Source organism: Bos mutus, chromosome 11 (assembly GCF_027580195.1).
Source record: "Bos mutus isolate GX-2022 chromosome 11, NWIPB_WYAK_1.1, whole genome shotgun sequence".
Classification (NCBI taxonomy): Eukaryota; Metazoa; Chordata; class Mammalia; order Artiodactyla; family Bovidae; genus Bos; species Bos mutus.
This window is the reverse complement of record NC_091627.1, coordinates 46,962,491-46,985,597: the sequence shown is the minus strand read 5'-3', so window position 1 is coordinate 46,985,597 and position 23,107 is coordinate 46,962,491. Positions and strand designations below refer to the sequence as shown.

Genomic DNA, 23,107 nt, shown 5'->3' with positions numbered 1-23,107 from the left:
AGTGGGCGCGCTCCGACCTCGGCAAGCCGGTCGCACAGCAAACCAAGTGTTCGGGCAGTGACCCCGGGAGGACCGAAGGCCGTCAGCGCGGGCGTTTCCCGCCTGCACCGGGGTGCTGCTCTCAGGCGCCCCTTACTCAGCGCCCCCCTCTGCCAACACTGGAGGCAATCGCTGCGGTAATAATAATGAGTCGTGGAGAGGCGTCCGGCCTTCCGGAGGCGGCGGACGTTCCCCCTTCCCGGCCACTGCACTCGCAAGTCCCGTGGCAGGGCCCAGAGCCTCCGCAGACCCCACCCGGCCTCCAGGGCCGAGCCCCGGCCTCTAGGGTCGCCTCTCCGCAGCGCCGCGGCTCGGACCTCTCTCCCAACCGCAGCCGCCGCCGCCCCCCACCCGGGTCTCCCAGGCCGTGACCTCTCCCCTCCCCGGCCGCATCCATCTCCGGCCCGGCGCCCTCCCGCGCGCCGACCTCCAGGGCCCAGACGCCGGCCTCCTGCCGCCCCTCGGGCCCCTCCCCGCGCCCCCGCCCCTCGGCTCGGGCCCGGTCGCTCTCCCCGGGCGCTCCGCAGCGGGGCGGGCGGGGCAGGCTGGCGCAGGGGCGGGGATTTCTGGCACTTTCTGGGCTCCGCGAACGCTCTGCTCCTGGGTTCGCCGGCCGGAAACGTCGGCGACGGAGCCGCACCGCCGCCGCGGCCGTTCCTTGTTCTCCGCCGAGGCCGCGCCGCCACGCTGACATGGCCAAGTGGGGACAGGGGGACCCGCGCTGGATCGTGGAAGAGCGGGAGGACGGGACCAACGTGAACAACTGGCACTGGTGCGGTCGGGCGGGGGCCGGGGCCGCGGCTTCCGGGCGGGCCTCCTCGCTCGCAAGCCGCCGGGAGGGACGGGAGGGACCCTCAGCGAGCGCCCGGTTCCCGGGTGGAGGGCGGCCGCGGGTCTCGGGGCGCTCCCCTGGCCGCGGCGAGCCCCGGGCGGGAGGAGCGGGGAGGGTTGTGAGGCTGCACAGGTGCAGATGCTTGTCTTTAGCGTCGGGGCTTGGGGAGCCCTTGGAGCCTGGAGACCTGGGGTCTTACCCTCACTGGCTCTGGGACTTGACTTTGCTGTTTGAAAGTTGGGTTGGGCCCCAGGAGAAGCAGTCATTCCTGACTTATCTCTTCAGCTTTGGCAGTCTGTGTGACCTCAGGAGCTACCCTCCCGTGGCCCTCCGCCCCAGCCCCTTGAAGTCTTGGGGGGAATTAAAATGAAGCTGGAAAGTTTGTGTGTGTGTGTGTGTTTTACGTCTATAGTGGAAAGAACAGGAAAACAGAAATTTGGATCGGAACTCCACATCTAACTTGATGGGTCTCTAGTGAGCCTGCTTTCTAGAAGTTGGAACTAGTTACTCATCCTTTTTCAATCTTATCTAGAGTATGGGCCAATTTCTGCCTCCCTCCTCCTTCCGCCTGAGCTTTCAGGAAGTGATGTTCTATGCTCCTTTCCTCTGAAGGCTAGGGCTATGCTACCTCGGGTCCATGAAGGTGATGCTGAGGCAGGTCCAGGGCAGAGCAAGGCTTTGGCCTGTGAGGGCAGCCTTTCCTGGGGATGTGGGGGGGTGTAGGGGGGAGGGGACGTCCTGGCCTGGGGGTGGGACGGGCTGACCTCTTCTTTCCCAGCCTTGCCACCATGAACACTTAATAGACTTCTCTCAGCTTATTTTCACTCCCCTAAATTGGAAACATTATTTGGGAAGATTGTGTGAGATAATATACTTGTGAAAACACTTAATAATTTGTCTTATTATGATAAAAATTATCTCAGTTATAACTACTTTTTCATGTGGCCCAGGCTTTGCCCCTCCATTTCCAACAGGTGAAATTTCTAGACCTCCTTTCTCCCAAATAAGCCATGCCTCCCAGCATATCTTAAATCACTGATGAGAATTAGAAGATGTTTGGTAGAAAACTGGTCTGAGAAGTGTGCTTGTAAGTTTGTGGGTGGCAGGTCTTTCACATGGTTGAGAGGAATTGGGCAGATCTGGACTGGGCCAGGGATGGGCGTGTGGATATCAGCAAGAGGGTCCATTCATGGCTCTGCTCTTCTTCTGGTCCTGGCAGGACAGAGCGGGATGCCACCAGCTGGTCCAAGGGGAGGCTTCGGGAACTCCTGGTGGGTATCACCGTGGAGAATGAGGCTGGCCGCTGCGAGATCAGTGAGCTGAAGCAGGTGGAAGGCGAGGCTTCCTGCAGCAGCCGCAAAGGAAAGCTGATTTTCTTCTATGAGTGGAACATCAAGCTGGGCTGGAAAGGTAACAGGGGCTCCAGGTACTGGCAGGGTAGAGTGCAGTGTTGGTGGAGCAGAGTTGGTTGACTCATTACTCATTCATTCAGCAGATACAGTTGATTCATTAGTCATTCATTCAACAGATCTTTTTATTTTTGGTTGCACTGAGTCTTTGTTCCTGTGCGTGGGCTTTTTCTGGTTGCTGCGAGCCAGGGCTACTCTTCGTTGTGTTGCACGGGCTTCTCATTACGATGGCTTCTCTTTTTGCCTAGCACAGGCCTTAGGCACATGGGCTGAGTAGTCGTGGTTCACAGGCTTAGTGGTGCAGCTGGCATGTGGACTCTTACTGTACCAGGGGTTGAACCTGTGTCCCCTTCATTGGCAGGAGGATTCTTATCCTCTGGACCACCAGAGAAGTCCAACAGATAGTTTTAGAACTCCTGCTTGGGCCCCTAAATTGGTGTTTGTGGTTGCAGACACCCTTACTACATGTGGAGTTCTTGCCCCGCGTGCCATGGGCTTCCCTCTCTCCCAGCATTCGGAGCTGCTTTTTGTTCAGTCACTCAGTCATGTCCAACTCTTTGCGACCCCATGAACTGCAGCAAGCCAGGCTTCCCTGTCCTTCACCATCTCATTTGCTCAAACTCATGTCCATTGAATTGGTTGGTTGGTTCTCAGCAGGACTCAGTCGGCCAGGCACTTGTGAGCATTATTATTTCCTGGAGCTGCTGCCTGGACCACTCTTCCCCTGGATTGTTGCATGCTGGCTCCTTTGGCTCCTTCAGGTTTGCATCCTGAGTACATTCTATAAAAATGTCACCTGTCTCCATTCTATAAAAAAATACCAGATCTTTTCTTGTACTGTTTCCCTTCTCTGCTTAGTTTCTCCTGAAAGCACTTATACTTGGCACACTACATGCAGTTATATTATTATTGTTCTGGATCCCCCTTTTCTCCCCATTCATTGGGGCAGAGATTTTTAAAAATACCATCTTTATTGAGATATAATCACATACCACACAATTCACCTGTTTATTGTGTACGATTCCCTGGTTTTCAGTATATTCACAGAATATGCAGCCATTACTACAGTCAGTTATAGAACATTTTCATCTCTCCCACAAAAATATTTACCTGTCACTCGCCCAGTCCTTGGCAACCACTGATCTATGTTCTGTCTCCACAGATTTGCCTATTCTGGACTTTTCTTATGAATGTTACCACAGTTTTTGGTCTTTTGTGACATGTTTCTTTTATTTGGCATAATCTTTTCAAGGTTCATCTGTCTTATAGCACATTTCATTCTTTTTCATGGTTGATTGATGTTCTGTTGTATAGATGTAGCACATTTTGGTTATATATTCATCAGTTGATAGACATTTTGGTTGTTTTCGCTCTTTGGGTCTTTAGGTCAGGGATTGATTAGTTTTGTTTACAGATTACTGCCTGAAAGATTGTGTATTTGTTGAATGAATGCATTTCTCCCATGGTGCCCAGCTCCTTGCTGGGTAGACAGCCTATATTCAGTAAATCCTTGTTGAAAAAACGAGGAGCAAGGGTAAGATTTGGTTCTGGAGGATTGTGCTGTGTTAAAGTTTGGGCCTCAGCTCGAGTCATCTCCATTCTTGAGAGCTGCCCAGTTAGTGGCCTTGGGCCTCTGACCTAGTGACTGTCTTGCTGACTTAAGCCATGCCAGAGCCCAGGGAGGTGTTGAGTGAGCATCAAAAACAGCCCCACTCCTGCCTTGGAATATTCTGGCTGGAGGTTGCCTATCAGTTGCTCCCTCAGTGGCTCCTGCTGGCTGGATCATAGCAGGGTCTGGTTCCTTATACATTCCAGCTCCCCAAGACAGGGCTCTGAGAGCCCCAAGGAAGCTTTTGATCTTGTATCTCTTCCATCTCCCTTAGCTCAAAGCAGCAACCAGCTCCTTTGCAGGGTAAGTCCCGGGCAGGAGCCAGAGGGCAGGCACACCAGTGCTTCCCTGACGCCATGTGCTTTCTTTTCTAGTAGTGACTCCTAGAGGTGGCTAGTGGGACCTGCTGGGGAGGAGGCAGTACTCTGGTCTTGCTTTTTTTTTTTTTTAATTAAATTTTAGTTACATTAAATTTAGCTTTTTTCAGCTTTATTGAGATATAGTTGATTTATAACATTGTATGAGTCAAAAGTGTACAGTGTGATGATTTACTATATGCATATATTACAAAAGTCACTTCAGTCGTGTCCAACTCTGTGCAACCCCATAGACGGCAGCCCACCAGGCTCCCCCGTCCCTGGGATTCTCCAGGCAAGAACACTGGTGTGGGTGGCCATTGCCTTCTCCAGATTCTACAGTAAGGTTAGTTAAAACATCCGTCACCTCATAGAGCTGTAGTTTTCTTTGTGCGTTTGTTGAGAACCTTTAAGATCTGCTCTCTTAGCAGTTTTCAACTGCACTGCTCACCATGCTGTACATTAGGGTCCTCAGAACTTACTCATCAAATGAGCTGAAGTTTGTACACTTTGTACCTTTCGACCACCTTCACCGCCCTTCCCTCCCCCACCTTGCAAACACCAGTCTACTCTGTTTCTGTGAGTTTGGTTTGTCTGGATTACAAATATAAATGAGATCATACAGTATTTGGTTTTCTCTGACTTATTTCACTTAGCATAATGCCCTCAGGGTCCATCCATGTTGTCACAAATGGCAAGATTTCCCTTCATCTTTGTGGCTGAGTAATATTCCATTATGTAAATATGTCATGTTCTCTTTATTCATTCATCCATGGATGGACACTTAGGTTTCCACGTTTTGACTACCATAAATAATGCCGTTTTGTACATTGGGGTGAAGATACCTCTTTGAGATAGTGATTCCATTTTCTTTGGCTATATATCCAGAAGTGGAATTGCTACATCATATGGTAATTCTATTTTTAATCTTTTGAGGACCCTCTACTGTTTCCCATAGTTGGCTGCACCAGTTGACTTTCCCACCAGTAGTGCATGAGGGGTCTCTCTTCTCCACATTCTCATCAGCACTTGTCGCTTTTTGATAGTAGCCATTCTAACAGGGGTGCAGCAGTATCTCTTTGTGATTTGGATTTAAATTTCCCTGTTGATTAGCAATATTGAACACCTTTTCATATACCGATTGGGCATTGGAATATTTTATTTGTATAGATATTCAGGTCTTTTGCCCATCTTAATGTTTTTTTTGTTTTTTTTTTTTTTTTACTATTGAGTTGTATGAGTTCCTTAGATATTAACTTCTTATCAGATACAGTTTACAAGTATTTTCTCCCATTCTGTTGGCTGTCTTTTAATTTTGTTGTTTGTTTTGCCATGCAGAAGCTTTTTAGCCTGACTGGTCCCACTTGTTTGTTTTTGCTTTTGTTATTTGTGCTTTTGGTATCATATCCAAAAATCATTGCAAGACTGACATCAAGGAGCTTTTTCCCTGTTTTTCCCTAGGAGTTTTATGGATTCAGGTCTTTCATTTAAGTTTTTAATCCATTTCAAGTTAATTTTTATGTATGGTGTAAGATAGGGATCCATTTTCATCCTTTTCATCCTTTTCATGTGAATATTCAGTTTTCCCAGCACCATTTACTGACGATAGTAGCTTATAGCCATGGAGTAGTTTTGTGGCCCATGTCATGTACTAGTTGACCATGTATGCAAAGGTTTATTTCTGGCCACTTGATTCTTTTCCACTGATATGTGTCTTTTTTTATGCCAGTACCGTAATTTACCACTATTGCTTTGTAGTAAACTTTGAAATCAGGAATTGTGATGTCTCCAGCTTTGTTCTTTCTCAGGATTGCTTTGACTATCAGGAGTATTTTGTGATTCTGTGTGAATTTTAGGATTTTTTTTCTAGTTCTGTAAATGCCACTGGAATCTTGATAGAAGTTGCATTGAATGTACAGATGCCTTTGTGTAGTAGGAACATTTTAATAGTATTCTTTCAAGACACGAACGTGGGTTATCTTTTTTTTTTTAAGAGTTTTAAAATTCTTTACTAGTAAACACAAGAAACTTTTAAAATTACTAAACTGTTTGATAAAAATCCAGGTCCTCACCACCTGCCCAATGCATTAATCAATGCACAGAATATTATCTAAATGTTTGTTTAGCTTAAAGACTAAACATATATATAAGCATACACTTCAGCCCAACAGGAAAATTATCCATTCATATGTATATAGTTCCAGCTAGATGGTACCTTTGTGCAACAAAACTGCATTCCTGAGGAGCCACTTGGGGTTTCTTTTTAAGGTGTGGGACTAAAAGAAACAAATACAATTCTGTTAGGAAACTGAAGTTGTCATTTTAATTCTGCTCAACTCAGACAAGACCCAAGTCTTTATAATGAGTCTGAAAACCTAATTAAACATCCACTCCTAGGTAAATTTTGTCTCCAGACTGTAATTACTGATTATACACTTACTTTAACTTGTAAATAGATGTTTCATCAAGCAGGGAAGGAAGAGGTGTATATTACTGAGGGAGAATAGCAAGTAAAAATATTTAAGACCTATAAGAGTTCTAAACTGTTTCCTTATACAAGTGAATTAAAATTCAACACCATAAATCTTACCCTTTTGTAAAAACCAACACGCAATTTTTACCAAATATAACCACGTACAATAAGCAGTTTCAGTTGAATCTATCAAAAGGGAAGTTTCTTCAGTTCATTCCAACAAGTATCTTCTGGCTGAACTCAAGTTGGAGGAAGGAATATAAACAAAGCTTTACATGCTAATCACCAGTGGCAGGTACCTGTATTTAAAATCGACAATTCTGGTTTTCTTACACACATCCCCACCCTCCCCAGCCCAGCAACCCCAGGTGCTACAGTTCCATGGCTTGCCAGTTAGGAGTAGTGTCTGTGTTGTCAAGCTCTCTTTGTTCCAGTAGCTCTGCTTCTATTGCACTTTTCTGACATGCATTCCAGGGATTAATCCCATTTGATCATAATATATGATCCTTTTAGTGTGCTGTTGAATTCAATTTGCCAGTATTTTGTTGAGAATTTTTGCATCTCTACTTATGAGGGATATTTGTCTGTAATTTTTTCCTGTAGCATCCTTAACTGGCTTTGTTATCCTGATAATACCAGCCTCTTAAAATGAGTCTGAGAATGTTTCCACTCTTCAGTTTTTGGGAAGAGTTTGAAAAGGATTGATGTTAGCTGTTTAAGAATTCTCCATTGAAATTATCTGGTTCTGGACTTTTCTTCATTGAAAGTTTTTTTTGATTACTGATTTAGTTTTCTTAATTGTAATTGGTCTGTTCAGACTTTCTAGTCCTGAATGGTTCAGGCTTGGTAGGAAATATATTTCTAGGAATTTATCCATTTCTTTTAGATTGTCCAGTTTTACAGCATTTAATTGTTAACAATGGTCTCTTATTATCCTTTGTATTTGTGTGGTATTAGTTGTAATGTCTCATCTTTCATTTTTAATTTTATTTGAGTCCTCTTTTTCTCCCCTTGGTTAGTGTAGCTAAAGTTTTGTCAATATTTTTGTCTTTTCAAAGAACCAGCTCTTTATTAATCTCTTCCATTGTTTTCTTATTCTGTTTCATTTATTTTTGTTCTAATCTTTATTCCCTTTTTTATTGAGATATAATTGATAAGTAATATTATATTCACTTGGGGTTATAATGAATATATATGTGTGTGTTTATATTTGTACACATCAAGAAATGGTGACCACAAGAAGTCTAGTTAATATTTATCACCATACAGTTCCAAGTTTCTCTTTTTCCTTATGAGAATTTTTAGGATTTGCCTTTCAAATATGTAAAGTAGTCTTCTTATAGCTCCCATACTGTGTACTCCATCTCTGTGACTTACTTTCTGTAACTGGGAATTTGTACTTTTGACCACGTTCACCCATTTTACCCATTCCACCACTCCCTGTTTCTTGCAATCACTGATCTGTTCTCGGTATCTACGACTTTTTTGTTTTCTTTTAATTCCACATATAAGTGAGATCAAATGGTATTTATTTTTCTTTCGCTTATTTACTTAATGCCTTCAAGTTCCATCCAGACTGCTGCAAATAGCAACATTTTTTCTTTTTTATAGCTAAATAATATTCCGTTGTGTGTATACTACATTTTCTTTATCCACGCATCTGTTGGCGGACAGCTTGCTTCCATGTCTTTGCTGTTGTAAATAATACTACAGTGAACACTGGGATGCAGGAATCTTTTTGGATTAGTGTTTTTGTTTCCTTTGGGTATATACCAGGAAGTCAAATTGCTAGATCATATGGAAGTTCTATTTTTAATTTTTGGAGGAACCTTCATTCTGTTTTCCATAGCAGTTGCACCAGTTTACATTTCTACCAACAGTGCACAAGGCTTCCTTTTTCTCCACATCCTTGCCAACACTTTTTGTTTCTCCCCTTTTTAATAACAGACAGTATAACGGGTTTGAAGTCATAATTCCCTGATGATCATTGTTGAGCACAATTTCATATACCTGTTGGCCATTTGTACCTCCTTTTTTTCTTAATATGTGTATTTTGTTGATGTATAGTTGACTTACAGTGTTTCAGATGCATAGCAAGGTGATTCACTTATACATAAATACACATACATTATTTTTGAAATTATTTTCCATTATAGGTTATTATATGTTACTGACTATAGTTCCATGTGCTATACAGTAAACCTTCATTGCTTGTTGCATAGCTATTATTAATTAGAAATCTAGCATTCTATTCCTACTAAGTCAAACAAGTGGAATCAAAGTGTCATAAATTTTTTAGTTAGGCAAAAATTCTTAAAAGTTTTCTACAATATATACATATTGTGATCCCGTGGACTGTAGCCTACCAGGCTTCTCTGTTCATGGGATTTTCCAGGTAAGAGTACTGGAGTGGATTGCCATTTCCTCCTCCAGGGGATCTTCCTGACCCAGGGATCGAACCCAGGTCTCCCACATTGTAGGCAGACGCTTTACCCTCTGAGCCACCAGGGAAGCCCCATATATAGGTATACAAAAGTTTTTTTACTGTGCTTGATAAAGGCTTGATCAAGATAGAAAAAGAGATGGAGAAATTGGAAAACAAACTGAATGGAATGGGAACACTGAATATGAAATAGAAAAACTGAAAATAAATAAATCACAGTAGTAAAAGTGTTTATCAGTTTTCACAATCAATGGCCAAAATCAGACAAAATATAAAAGATTGTTATAATTGCAAGCCATAATGGGAACATGATTAACCTAACAGTATAAAATAATTACATAGTCAAGCAGGATGATGTGTCAAAGCAAGCGAGATGCATGCACATGTTTTCATCCACCCAGACAGTCTGCGTCTTTAGGTTGGTGCATTTAATTTATTTATATTTAAGGTAATTATAGATATGTATGATCCTGTTACCATTTTCTTAATTGGTTTGGGTTGGGGCTTGCTTGGTGACTCAGATGGTAAAGTGTCTGCGTGCAGTTCGAGAGACCCGGGTTTGATCCCTGGGTCGGAAAGCTCCCCTGGAGAAGGCAATGGCAACCCACTCTAGTACTCTTGCCTGGAAAATTCCATGGATGGAGGAGCCTGGTAGGCTGTACTCCATGGGGTTGCAAAGAGTCGTACACGACTGAGAGACTTCACTTTCTTTCTTTCACTTTCTCTTTTCTGTAGGTCTTTTCCTTTCTTGGGTTTCCTGCATAGAGAAGTTCCTTTAACATTTGTTGTAAAACTGGTTTGGTAATGCAGAATTCTCTCAACTTTTACTTGTCTATAAAGCTTTTGATTTCTCCATCAAAGTGGAATGAGAGTCTTGCTGGGTAGAGTATTTTTGGTTGTAAGTTCTTCCCTTTTATCAATTTAAATATGCTGTTCCCTTCTGGCTTGCAGAGTTTCTGTTGAGAAATCAGGAGTTCCCTTGTATATTATTTGTCATTTTTCCCTTGTTGCTTTTAATATTTTATCTTTGTCTTTAATTTTTGTCAGTTTGATTATTATGTGTCTCAGTGTCTTCCTCAGGTTCTTTCCTGCCTGGGACTCTCTGTGCTTCCTGGACTTGGCTGACTGTTTCCTTTCCCATGTCTGGGAAGTTTTCAGCTATTACCTCTTCAAATATTTTCTCAGGTCCTTTCTCTCTCTCTTCTCCTTCTGGGACCCCAGCATAATGTGAGTATTGGTGCATTTAATGTTGTCCCAGAGGAATTTGTGTGTATGTCTTCTTCTTTGGAAAAACATCTCTTCAGATTTTCTAACGAGATTGTTTCTTGTTATTGAGTCTTACAAGTTCTTTGGATATTAATCCCTTATCAGTTACACCATTTGCAAATATTTTCTCCCATTCAGTCAGATTCAGATTCAGATCAGTCGCTCAGTCGTGTCCGACTCTTTGCGACCCCATGAATCACAACACCCCAGGCCTCCCTGTCCATCACCAACTCCCGGAGTTCACCCAGACTCACGTCCATCGAGTCAGTGATGCCATTCAGCCATCTCATCCTCTGTCGTCCCCTTCTCCTCTTGCCCCCAATCCTTTCCAGCATCAGAGTCTTTTCCAATGAGTCAATTCTTCGCATGAGGTGGCCAAAGTACTGGAGTTTCAGCTTCAGCATCATTCCTTCCAAAGAAATCCCAGGGCTGATCTCCTTCAGAATGGACTGGTTGGATCTCCTTGCAGTCCAAGGGACTCTCAAGAGTCTTCTCCAACACCACAGTTCAAAAGCATCAGTTCTTCAGTGCTTAGCCTTCTTCACAGTCCAACTCTCACATCCATACATGGCCACTGGAAAAACCATAGCCTTGACTAGACGAACCTTTGTTGGCAAAGTAATGTCTCTGCTTTTGAATATGCTGTCTAGGTTGGTCATAACTTTCCTTCCAAGGAGTAAGTGTCTTTTAATTTCATGGTTGCAGTCACCATCTATAGTGATTTTGGAGCCCAGAAAAATAAAGTCTGACGCTGTTTCCACTGTTTCCCCATCTATTTCCCATGAAGTGGTGGGACCGGATGCCATGATCTTTGTTTTCTGAATGTTGAGCTTTAAGCCAACTTTTTCACTCTCCACTTTCACTTTCATCAAGAGGCTTTTGAGTTCCTCTTCACTTTCTGCCATAAGGGTGGTGTCATCTGCATATCTGAGGTTATTGGTATTTCTCCCGGCAATCTTGATTCCAGCTTGTGTTTCTTCCAGTTCAGCATTTCTCATGATGTACTCTGCATAGAAGTTAAATAAACAGGGTGACAATATACAGCCTTGACGAATTCCTTTTCCTATTTGGAACCAGTCTGTTGTTCCATGTCCAGTTCTAACTGTTGCTTCCTGAACTGCATACAGGTTTCTCAAGAGGCAGATCAGGTGGTCTGGTATTCCCATCTCTTTCGGAACTTTCCACAGTTTATTGTGATCCACACAGTCAAAGGCTTTGGCATAGTCAATAAAGCAGAAATAGATGCTTTTCTGGAACTCTCTTGCTTTTTCGATGATCCAGCGGATGTTGGCAATTTGATCTCTGGTTCCTCTGCCTTTTCTAAAACCAGCTTGAACATCAGGAAGTTCATGGTTCACATATTGCTGAAGCCTGGCTTGGAGAATTTTGAGCATTACTTACTAGCTTGTGAGATGAGTGCAATTGTGTGGTAGTTTGAGCATTCTTTGGCATTGCCTTTCTTTGGGATTGGAATGCAAACTGACCTTTTCCAGTCCTGTGGCCACTGCTGAGTTTTCCAAATTTGCTGGCATATTGAGTGCAGCACTTTCACAGCATCATCTTTCAGGATTTGGAATAGTTCAACTGGAATTCCATCACCTCCACTAGCTTTGTTCCTAGTGATGCTTTCTAAGGCCCATTTGGCTTCACATTGCAGGATGTCTGGCCCTAGGTCAGTGATCACACCATCGTGATTATCTGGGTCATGAGATCTTTTTTGTACAGTTCTTCTGTGTATTCTTGCCACCTCTTCTTAATGTCTTCTGCTTCTGTTAGGTCCATACCATTTCTGTCCTTTATCGAGCCCATCTTTGCATGAAATGTGCCTTTGGTATCTCTGATTCCCATTCAGTGGGTTTATTTTATTTACTTTGCTGTGCAGAAGCTTTTTAGTTTGACTCATCCTCCTTGTTTATTTTTGCTTTTGGTGTTAAGTCTAAAAATCATCACCAAGACCAGTGTCCAGGAGCTTATCATCTGTGTTTCTTCTAGGACTTGTTTTTGGTTTCAGGTCTTCGGTTCAAGTCTAGTTCACTTTGATTAATGTGTGTGTGGTGTAAGATAGTGGTCCAGTATCATTGTTTTGCTTATGGATGCCGCTTTTCTCAACATTTGTTGAGCAGACAGTCCTTTCCTTACTGTATTTTCTTGATTCCTTTGTCTTAGCTTAATTGACCACATAAGCATGGACTTATTTTGGGCTCTTTTTTCTGTCTATTCTCTGTTATAGTTCTGCTGATCTGTGTGCCTGTTTTTATGATAGTACTAAACTGTTTTGATTACTATATCTTTATAATACAGTTTGAAATCAAGAAGTGTGATGCCATTAGCTTTGTTGTTTCTCAAGATTGCTTAGGCTATTTGGGCTCTTTGTAGTTCCATACAAATTTTAGGATTTTTTGTTCTATTTCTGTGAAAAATGTAGTTGGAATTTTACCAGGCATTGCATTGAATCTGTAGATGGCTTGTTACTTATTTTCTTCTGCTGACTTTGAGCTTACTTTTTTCTTTTTCTAGTTCCTTGATGTGTAAAGTTAGGCTCTTTATATGAGATTATTTCTTGTATGAGTTTACAGTACCAGCTTCCCTCTTAGGACTGCTTTTGCTGCATCTCATAAGTGTTTGTGTTGCCATTTTTATTTGCACCAAGATATATTAAAATTTTGCCTTTGATTTCTTTAAGCCATTAGTTGTTCAGGAGTATTTTAATTTGCATGTACTTGTGAATTTTCTAGTTTCATACCATTTTGACTGGCAATGATATTTGTTATAATTTATCTTTAAAAAAATTGTTCAGACTGGTTTTGAGGCCTAACCTATGATTTATTGTAGAAAATGTTCTGTGAGTGCTTGAGAAAAATGCATATCCTATTGCTGTTCAATGGACTGTTCAGTATACATTTGTTAGGTGTATTTGGTCTGTGGTGTTCAGATCGGGTATTTCCTTACTGGTTTTCTGCTTGGATGATATATATCCGTGGTTGAGAGTAGGGTATTAATGTCCCCAACTATTATTGTATTGCTGTTTATTTCTCCTTATAAGTTGTTAGTAATTGCTTTATTTAGGTACTATTAGATGCTTAAATGGAGAAGGTGATGGCACCCCACTCCAGTACTCTTGCCTGGAAAATCCCATGGACGGAGGAGCCTGGTAGGCTGCAGTCCATGGGGTCGCTAGGAGTCAGACATGACTGAGCGACTTCACTTTCCCTTTTCACTTTCATGCATTGGAGAAAGAAATGGCAACCCACTCCAGTGTTCTTGCCTGGAGAATCCCAGGGGCAGGGGAGCCTGGTGGGCTGCCGTCTATGGGGTTGCACAGAGTCGGACACGACTGAAGCAACTTAGCAGTAGCAGCAGCAGCAAATGCTTAAATATAATTGTTATATCGTTGATAAATTGACACCTTTAGCTTTATATGATGACCTTCTTTCTTTTGATCATTTTAGCTGAAAGTCTATTTGTCTAATGTAAGTATAGCTATTCCTACTTTCTTTGGTTAACATTTGCTTGACATTTCTTTTTCCATCCCTCTGCTCCTGGTTTTCGTGTATCCTTAAAGGTAAAGCGAGTCTTGTAGAGACTGTCTGTTATGGAGACACTGTCATGTTGTTGGACCTTGGTTTTTTAATCCATTCAGGCATTCTGTGCCTTTTGATTGAGGAATTTAATCTGTTTATGTTTAAAGTAACTATTGATAGGCAAGGACTTACACCTCTCTTGTCAGCTCCATAGTCCTTTGATACTTTTTTGAGGTGATATGCTTTGAGTCTTACTGTAATCTTTTGTGGTTTTTCCTTTGCGGTTAACCTGAGGTGTATATATTTAAACTGATAACAACTTAATTTTGATAGCATATAGAAATTTATACTTCTTCACCTCTCACATTTTAGGTTGTTGATGTTACAGTTGACATATTTTTACATTGTAGAAATTTTCATAGGTATAGTTACTTTAAATTGTCATAGTTATGGTTATTTAAGTACATTTGTTTTTTAACTTTTAATGCAGACTTGTTACCATTGCAATTTTAGATAATCTGATTTTGACTGTATATTTACCATTACCAGTGAGCTTTACACATTCATATGTTTTTATCATGCTAACTAACATCCTTTTATTTCAGCCTGATGAATGTTCTTTAGCATCTCTTGTAAGGCAGGTTTAATGACATTGAATCCCCATCAGCTTTTATTTGTTTGGGGATGTCTTTGTCTCTCTTTTACTTCTGAAAGGCAGCTTTTCTGGGTGTAGTATTCTTGGTTGACATACTGTTTCTTTCAGTATTTTGAGTACATCATCCCACTGCTGGCCTGTCAAGTTCCTGCTGTGAAATCCACCTGTAGCCTTATGGAAGCTCCCTTGTTTGTGAAGAGTCACTTTTCTCCTGCTTTCAAAATTTTTTGTTTTTGACTTCTGACAGTTCAGCTCTTGTGTGTCTTGATGTAGCCTTTTTCTTTTTTTAAGTTCAGCCTACTTGGGGGACCGTTGGGCATTGTGCATTGTGCATTTCTCTTCCCAGGTTTGGGAAGTTTTCAACCATTATTATTTTAAATAGATTTTCTGGCCCTTTCTTTCTCTCCTCCTTCTGGAACTTCCATAATGAACATATTGTTTCATTTGATGGTATCACATGAGTCTCCTGTTCTTTCTTCACTCTTTTTCTTTCTGTTTCCTTGACTGGACAGTTTTGAATAACCCATCTTCTAGTGTACACATTGTTTTCTTCTACTAGGTCAAGTTAGCTGTGGAAGCTCTCTGTTGAATTCTTCAGTAAAGTCATTGTATTCTTTTGCTCCAACAGTTTGTGGGCTTTGTTTAACACTTTGTTTCTTTTTGGAACTTGTTTTGTTCATGCACTGTTTTCCTAATTTCGTTTAGTTGTCTGTGTGTTCTTATAGTTGGCTGAATAAGAGATTTATTCTGAATTCCAGATTATATAGTTCATGCATCTCCATTTATTTAGGGTCAGCTATGGAGCGTTATTAGGTTCTTTTGGTCTCATGTTTGCCTGATTTTTTTCTTGAACCTTGTTTCCTTGCATTAATAGCTGCATGTGTAAGTAATTGGTCTCTTCCATGTTTTACAGGTTTGCTTTGGCAGGGAAAATCCATCACCTTTGAGCTTGGGTTATGGGATGTGTCAGCTCATAATGTCTGTGGGTGGGCAAGACTTGCTGCCAGGGTCTCCAGCTGAGTGTGCTCTGAGGTCGGGATGGGGGGTTACCAATGGCTGGCCTTTATGGTTGGGTGAGTCAACTGACTCCATCTTCAGGCAGGGCTGCTCAGTGGGCTCCTTGACCAGGCAGGGTTGCTGGCTGTGCTCCATGGTTACATGGGGCATTAGCTGTGCTCTGCAGTTACCTGTGGTCAGGCAGAGTCACTGGCTGTGTTCCTTGGCAGGGTGGTGCCCTGGTTGGATTCCATGATTGGGCAGGGTTCTGAGCTGGGCTCTGCCATCACTCCTAGTTGAGTGAGGGGTCTCAGGCTCTGCTCTCCGACAGGTATTGCTCCTGGTTGGACTCTGTTCAGACAGAACTGCAGGCAGAGTTCTTGGGTAGGACCTTAACCTCCATTGTGTTCTGTGATCAGATGGAGACACAGATTGTGCCTTGAAGTTGGGCAGGGCTGCAGGGTTGGTTTCACCATCCATAGGCTGCTGGGTATGCTCCGCTGTCGAACAAAGTTGCTGGCTGGGCTCTCTGGTCAAGAGAGGCTTCCACCTGTTTCCTGCAGTTGAGGGGCTGTTCTCTGTGGGGTAGGGTCGCTGCTGAGCTTCTTGTCTGAACAAGGCCCCAAGCTATGTTAAGCAATTTGGCAGGGCTGTAGGCTCCACTCCGAGGCCACTTGGGGTCACTGTTCAGGATCCCTGGCTACACAGGGCTGGAGGCTATTCTCTGTAGCCGGACAAGACTGCTGGAGTGGCTCCCTGCCCAAGGGAGCTGTGTGGATGGGCTCCAGGGCTGCCCAGGTTCTCTGGTCCAGCTTCCTGGATGATCAGGCTGGGAAGCCACACACAGCAGTTGAGTGGAGCTGTGAATTTGCTTCGCCTGTTGCTTGGGGACCCACATCAAGCAGAATTGCCAGCTGAGCTCTGCTCGTGTACTGCCTCAAGCAGGAACACGGTCCATCCAGGTTTGAGCATTGGTGGCTGAAAGCCCGAGTCCCCGTGGCTTCCACATGTTGAGACCCTGTTGGCCTCCGAGGAAGCATCCACCAGTGCCAGGGAGTCTGCCCTCTGCTGCGGGAAAACTGCAGTGGGGCCCCCGCCGTGGGGCTCTGTGCTGGCCTCGGGGTTTGGTCAGAGTGTCACCACTCCTCATACCCTCTACTGCAGTCCTCTTCTGTCTCTGGTCCAGAAGCGTGCATCAGCCTCACCTCTGGGTTTGGGATTTTCAGTGGTGTCCTGTCTCTGCGTAGTTGCTAGTTGCTCTTCTTGTGAGGGGTGCTGAAGTTGGGAATGACCTGTGTCACCATCTTGATGTCACTGAAGTCCACACCCGGTGTTGAAAGACATTAGCTGCATGGGGGGATCCACACAGACGTCCCCACCTCTCTGCCTTTCCCTCTGTGATCAGAACTCAGTGTCCCTTTTTGCCTTCCTGTGCCTTTTCTTCAGGATAGTCCTTTATCACGCTTTGACTTGTTAAATATTGGGGGATGAAAAAAGAAACCCTGGTTAACAGACCTGCTTACTTCACTCTCATGCTTCATGTGGACCCTGATTTCATGTGCAGTTAAAAAAAAAAGTCTAATAATAGCACTGTTCTTCTTTATTTTCTGGCCCTGCCATGCAGCCCATGGGATCTTAGTTCCCTGACCAGGGATCAAACCCTTGCCCCTGCAGTGGAAGCACCAGGAAATTCCCTTGTCCGCACTTTAATTGCCCCCCACCCCACCCCCCACCTGAACCTCCGACGTGGGCCAGGAGAGCAGAGTTGGTTTGGACATGCATGTGATGGGCGTTTGTGGGGGAAGGTTGCGCTCTGTGAGGAGGGTGGGCTGTTCAGTGAGGCAGGGCAGTTTTACATAAACTAGTTGTTACTTTGTAATTGAAGAAGACATTTTGCTCATTTCAGGTATCATTAGAGAATCTGGTGCGAAGCACAAGGGGTTGATTGAAATACCCAGCCTGTCTGAAGAGAATGAAGTAGATGACACTGAGGTGAGGTATCTGATGGAATTTCTTTCTTTTCTTTGTTTTTAAATCAAGTTTCTGCTATACATATTGGACAGTTGAAAACCTGTGCCCGTGCGGTAGTTTTGGTGAGTGGTGAAGGGCTCGTTTGCTGAGAAAGAAGCTGCGCTATGGAGAGGTAGGGTGGGGTGTGGGCAGAGTGATGTGGGAAGGGCATGCCTGGGAAGCCGCGGACTGCACCCTCCACGGCCTCATCACCTTTCAAAGGTGTCATCAGATGTGTGCAACTGTATGTATACTGGGAAGTGCTCAGGTATTGTGCACAGCTTGGTGAATGGGATTTTGTATCTCCTCTGCATCTTTACTCTTTCCCTTTAATAGTGAAAATTCTTGGCTTTTCGCCATGATCTCCCTTGGTTTTATCACATTTGTTTGGACATAAGTTAGTATGTGTGTTGGTTTTGACTGGCTCTTCTCATCGTTGGGGGAGAGCAAGCCTGTGTAACTCCCATGCTTGGTTTGCAGTCAGTGTCCACTTGTAAGCTAAAAGCTTGGTTGTGGGGCGAAACCTTTTGTATGATAGCTATATTTCCAGATGACAGTCTGACAGGGTCTTTTTTGATTTGTGAACACATTTAGTGTGAAGGCCTTCAGGAGAGCAGGTTACACCAAACTACCAGGAGTTGCCTTTCTTAAAGGCTATGAACTACCCTAAAAGTGGTAGCTTCAAATGTGGTCAGTGCACTCAGGGCCTGTGACTTCACTTTGCTCTGTCCACATCCACCATCTCAGAAGTATTTTAGCAGGATATTAAATTGGTCTTTTTGATTCAGTCCTTGGTAGTACTGCAGAACAAACTCTCTAATGTAGAACTGGGCCCTGGGAGCAGGCCCACCTCAACTGAATCACAGGGACATGAAGGGAGTTTCAAACCAATACCTCTTCTTTCTGAGAATACCAGAGGCACCCCCAGAGCAGCATTTTGACATTTCCCTCTCTCCTCCTGTCCTGGCCTTCCTTCCTTCCTTTCCTCCCCCTCTTCCTCTCTTTCCCAACTCTCCTCCTTGCCAAAAAAAGAAAAAAGAAAAAAAAGGTGTAGCCCAAGACCAGGTTATGTGGGAACCTGATTTTCCTAATTAACTGAATTTGGGACTCTAGACAAGCACTGTTCAACAGATACATAATGCAGGCCACATAAATAACTTAACATTTTCTAGCAGCAGTTTTAGAAATATTTAAAAGAAACAAAATTAAGTTTTAATACTTTTTATTTTACCCAAAATATAAAAATATCATTTTAACATGTAATTAGTATCAGGGTTATTCATGAGATTATTTTGTATTCCTTTGGTGCTAAGTCGTTAAAGTCTGGTGTTATGTGTGTGATTTTGCACTTTGAACCCATCTCAGTGGGTGCTCAGTAGCCACATGTGACCAAGCAGCTGCCGTATTGAACAGCACGTTTCTAGACTCTTAACACCATGGACTACATTATCAGTATGATACATATACACATAAAATATATGCAGATTAGGGGTTCACATTCTAAGAAGTCCCTTCAAGTTTTGGCCACCAGTTTCAGTAGACACTTGATTAAAAAACTCTTACATCTTCTCAAACTATATGAAAAAGCCTGTCACGTCTCTCTCTCTTACATCACTTCTTTCCCTTCCCTTGCCATCACAGTTCCCTCATCCATTTGTCCCAGTATTGTAAGAATACGTCAAACCAGATTTTTCTTCGGTTTGTATTTTTCTGATTTGTAGGTGAACGTGAGTAAAAAGAAAGGAGATGGGGATATTCTGAAGGATCTTATGAAAACTGCAGGCACCGCCAAGGTCAGGGAAGCCCTTGGAGATTACCTGAAGGCACTTAAGACGGGTAAAGAAGGCATCCTTGTGAACTAGAGGGTCCCTTTCCCATTTACCCAAATAATGCTCTGCACTGTAGTCTGGATTCCCCGGTCAGGCCAACGTCCCAGGTTCCAGAGATGAGCTCTTTATGCTGCACGATAAATTGTAGTCTGGAGGTTGAGATCTAGTCATGAATTAGACCATTAGTACTTATCAGTATTTTATACAGCATGAACCATTTTGCCTACAGAATTGTTGTTAGTTTCTGGAATGATAATTATTTAATCAGTTTTTATAATTATCTGTCTAATGTCTGTCTTCCTTGCTAGACTATAAGCTTCATGAGGGCATGGAAGGACTCTGTCCTGTTTACTACTGTTGTATCTCAGTGTAGCACAGTGCCTGATGTATACAGTAGATGCTTAATCAATCTTTGTTGAGTGAATGAAAGTGACTATAGATATTACAGGTGTAGCTGGAAACTTACTCAGATAATCCCTGCACTGAGTGGAACTGAGGTTATTGTCTTCTTTGCTAAATTAGAGAAGCTCCCTGCCAGGTAAAACAGCCAGCAGGGCTCGTACGTCCGCACCTCATCCTTGGACTCTGCCGAGTATCTCAGTGTTGGCATAGATGGGTTTGGGGTTTACTTTTCTCACGAGATCACACATGCTGCTGCCACAGGCTTGAATGGAGACCAGGCTTTGTGAGGTGGTGGTGATGAAGCTGTGAGCCAAGTGTCTGGTTTTGACAGTAAGTGACAGTCATAAAGCTATTAGTTAAGTGTATAAAATGGAGCTTTTTGGAAAACAGCATTTGAAAATGCTATTTTTTGTCAAGAACTAGATAAAAGTGAGGCATTCAGTAAAAAGAAAAGGATCAAAGGCATTTGTTGCTGTGGAACTCATGTTAATGATTAGCTTTATATGTAAAGATACAGAATGGTCTTGAAATTCTCAAAATGCTATAGGAATTCTTTCTATAAATGTGTTTCTCTATATTCTTATATATTTTCAGTTTTCTGCCTATTTGTGCTGGAAGGGGAAAGGTGCTTTATTAAAGTCATTTCTCTTATGTTTCCTTTATAGAATTTACAATGGGAATGATTTTACCAACCAAAGCTATGGCAGCCCAGGAATTGACGGTTGAAAGGAAACTGAGTGAGAATACCTTGCAGGTGTGGCCTCTGGCGGACGATACGCAGGGAGGGGGAGAACGAAGTGCCTAGTGTGTGCATGCTGTGCGTGCGTGCAAGCTCAGTCACGACCTGCTCTGTGCAACCCCATGGGCTGTAGCCCACCAGGCTCGAAGGCTTCAAAGCTTCAAGAGCCTGTGATGATGGAGGACTATACAAAATACGGAGGACCAGTTAATCCACCCTGGCATCTTCTGCCATTTTGGGGAGAAATGATGAGACTTTCATCCTTGATGGAAGGGATTGTATAACTAGCCTTTTTGTTAAATATTGAATTTAGTTCAGGACAGTGCTGTTTTGTAGTCATTACACTAGAGAGTCACAAAAGGTGACTTTGAAGTTCACATACACAATGGAAGGAGCATCTCTCCACTTTCGGAGGATTGGGAGGTTTTAGATCTTGTTCTTGGACTGTAGTGATGGGGAGTTTGACACCTTTTGGCCTTAAGTGCTGTGTCTTTCACCTGTTTATCTTTATGCCCCCTGGGCCATAGTTACATATCTAAGTAGGATTTGGGCTGTGAAGTTCTAGTCTGGGCTCTGTTTCCAAAATAAAGACTAGAGTGGAAGGATATTGTTTGGGACATTGTGATATTTTACTGAGACTGTAAAACTGAATTTCTAAAATCTCTTGTCATGCTAATTATGCTTTGGAACCTTTTCTTTTGAGATTCAGGCCTCCTCTCGGGTGGCACTGGGTGTGAGGATTCCCACTGTGGCTCTGCACATGACAGAACTCTTTGACACAGCTATTGAGCAGCTGTACAGAATCTTCACTGTGAAAGATGTAAGTAACATCTCAGTATCTGGAATCAGAAATGCTGACATTGGGAGAGAATATGCCACTAAGAACTGAAGCTGGTTTTTGGTTTCCTACATGCCTTATGTTTTTCTGATTGAAGGGATCTAGTAACCTTTAGGATAGCTCAAGGAGGGGTAAGCTATCCTAAGGATTTGAGGGCAGAAAAGATGGGTGTTTGGGAGCTGGGGTGGGGGAGTTTATCAGCATTGAGATTTGGAACAATCTATTGAGGCTGTATAATTAAAAGCTATGTATTCACAATTAAAAACAACCACAGGAACTGTTATGTTATACATTTAGGTTGAAAACATGATAAGCACATGCCAGAATAACATGTCTCTTGTATGTTTCGCTTTGTTAGTTGGTGCAAAAATTTTCTAAATCTCCTGCTGTATTAGAAGCTGAAAAGGGAGGGAAATTCCAAATGTTTGATGGAAACATCACCGGTGAATATACAGAACTGGTAGGTAACCTAACGTTAAAGGAAAGTAAGCTAGACCCTTCAGTTAAAATGTTTTATTCATGCTGTTTTTAAAAGTGCTTCGGTTTTTATCTGAGCTCACAGAAACTTGAGTGCTTTATAAAGTTATATGGCAAATAAAAAATTGATATTTACTAAGTAGTAATAAAGATGAAGCCTTAGTTTCACAGCAGTTGTGCCACTGTTGATGACTTTTAGAAGACGCAAGTACAGTTCCTCCCAACTCTTGGGTCTAGAGTTTCTGGCCTCTGCCACTAGTGTGTGTGCTGCCGCACGTCAGCCGCCTTCCTGCTCACCGCAGCTCTGCGCCGGCTACCGCACTTCCGTCTGGTGTTCCTGCTGTTACATTCTGGCACGAGGGACAGTCAGTCAGTCCTCAGTGGTGCTGGCATACAAACCAAGTATGAGTGTGTGTTCATTGACTAGTTCTCGTATTTCTCCCATAGGGGCTCATGAAAGGATTTGGTGTTTTTCTTTATTGTAGTGTTGTACAAAGTTTTAAAAGATGTTTTCAGTGGAATTTCCCCTTTGTTTTCAGTTAACAAACAAAAAGATCGTCATGAAATGGAGATGTAGGAACTGGCCAGAAGGTATGTTATTAGCACCTTTTAAGTCAAAAAACACTTCAAGTATTCTACCCCCTAATATGAAAAGCAAATAGTGATACTGTATGGATAAATTCTTTTCATAATACAGTAATAAACTTTCCTTCTTTTCTTCCAGAACACTATGCAATAGTTGCACTGAATTTTGTGCCTACGCTACAGCAAACGGAATTACAATTGGACTGTAAAGGAGTTCCTGTCTGTGAAGAAGAGAACATGAAATTTTGTTGGCAGAAGCAGCATTTTGAAGAAATAAAAGGTTTACTGCAGCTGACCACCCTAAATGGTTGAGTTAGTTTGAAGATTTTATAAGGGCATTACTTTTTGTAAGCAGAAAGTATCATGTTTACCTCCTCTTCTAGTGTTCCTTTAAAAAAAAATAATTTATACTAGATGAAATCCACAAACTAATACAGAATTGAAAGCACTGTTGAACCTTTATTTACTATGACTAGACTCTGCACTGAGCTAAAAGCAAGCAATGTGAAATCAGACTGTTAACGTTACCGTCCATAGATGCTCCTCCGGGAACACATTGCGTCTCCGAGTATGGATAGTTGAAGTGTCCCAAGCTAAAGCTTGTCTTTGCGAGCCTACTTTTAGCTGT

General features: G+C 42.8%; 1 protein-coding gene across 1 annotated transcript; it reads left to right on the top strand.

The window, feature by feature from the left end:
* Positions 1-589: 589 nt before the first annotated feature.
* On the top strand, positions 590-23,064 carry AHSA2 (Putative activator of 90 kDa heat shock protein ATPase homolog 2). The gene is made up of 9 exons (XM_070379402.1): positions 590-811; positions 2,091-2,281; positions 17,506-17,591; positions 19,331-19,445; positions 20,506-20,594; positions 21,289-21,399; positions 21,776-21,877; positions 22,434-22,485; positions 22,619-23,064. Exons 1-9 carry the CDS (start codon positions 732-734, stop codon positions 22,789-22,791), a joined length of 999 nt encoding a protein of 332 aa, XP_070235503.1. The 5' UTR covers positions 590-731; the 3' UTR covers positions 22,792-23,064.
* Positions 23,065-23,107: the final 43 nt, after the last annotated feature.

What these genes read in the sequence shown, in the direction of transcription:
- AHSA2 (XM_070379402.1), top strand. Translation starts at nt 732, where the DNA reads ATGGCCAAGTGGGGACAGGGGGACCCGCGCTGGATCGTGGAAGAGCGG. An exon ending in ATGAAGTAGATGACACTGAG is followed by an intron (nt 17,592 to 19,330) that starts GTGAGGTATCTG and finishes TCTGATTTGTAG; the next exon opens with GTGAACGTGAGTAAAAAGAA. An exon ending in CCGGTGAATATACAGAACTG is followed by an intron (nt 21,878 to 22,433) that starts GTAGGTAACCTA and finishes CTTTGTTTTCAG; the next exon opens with TTAACAAACAAAAAGATCGT.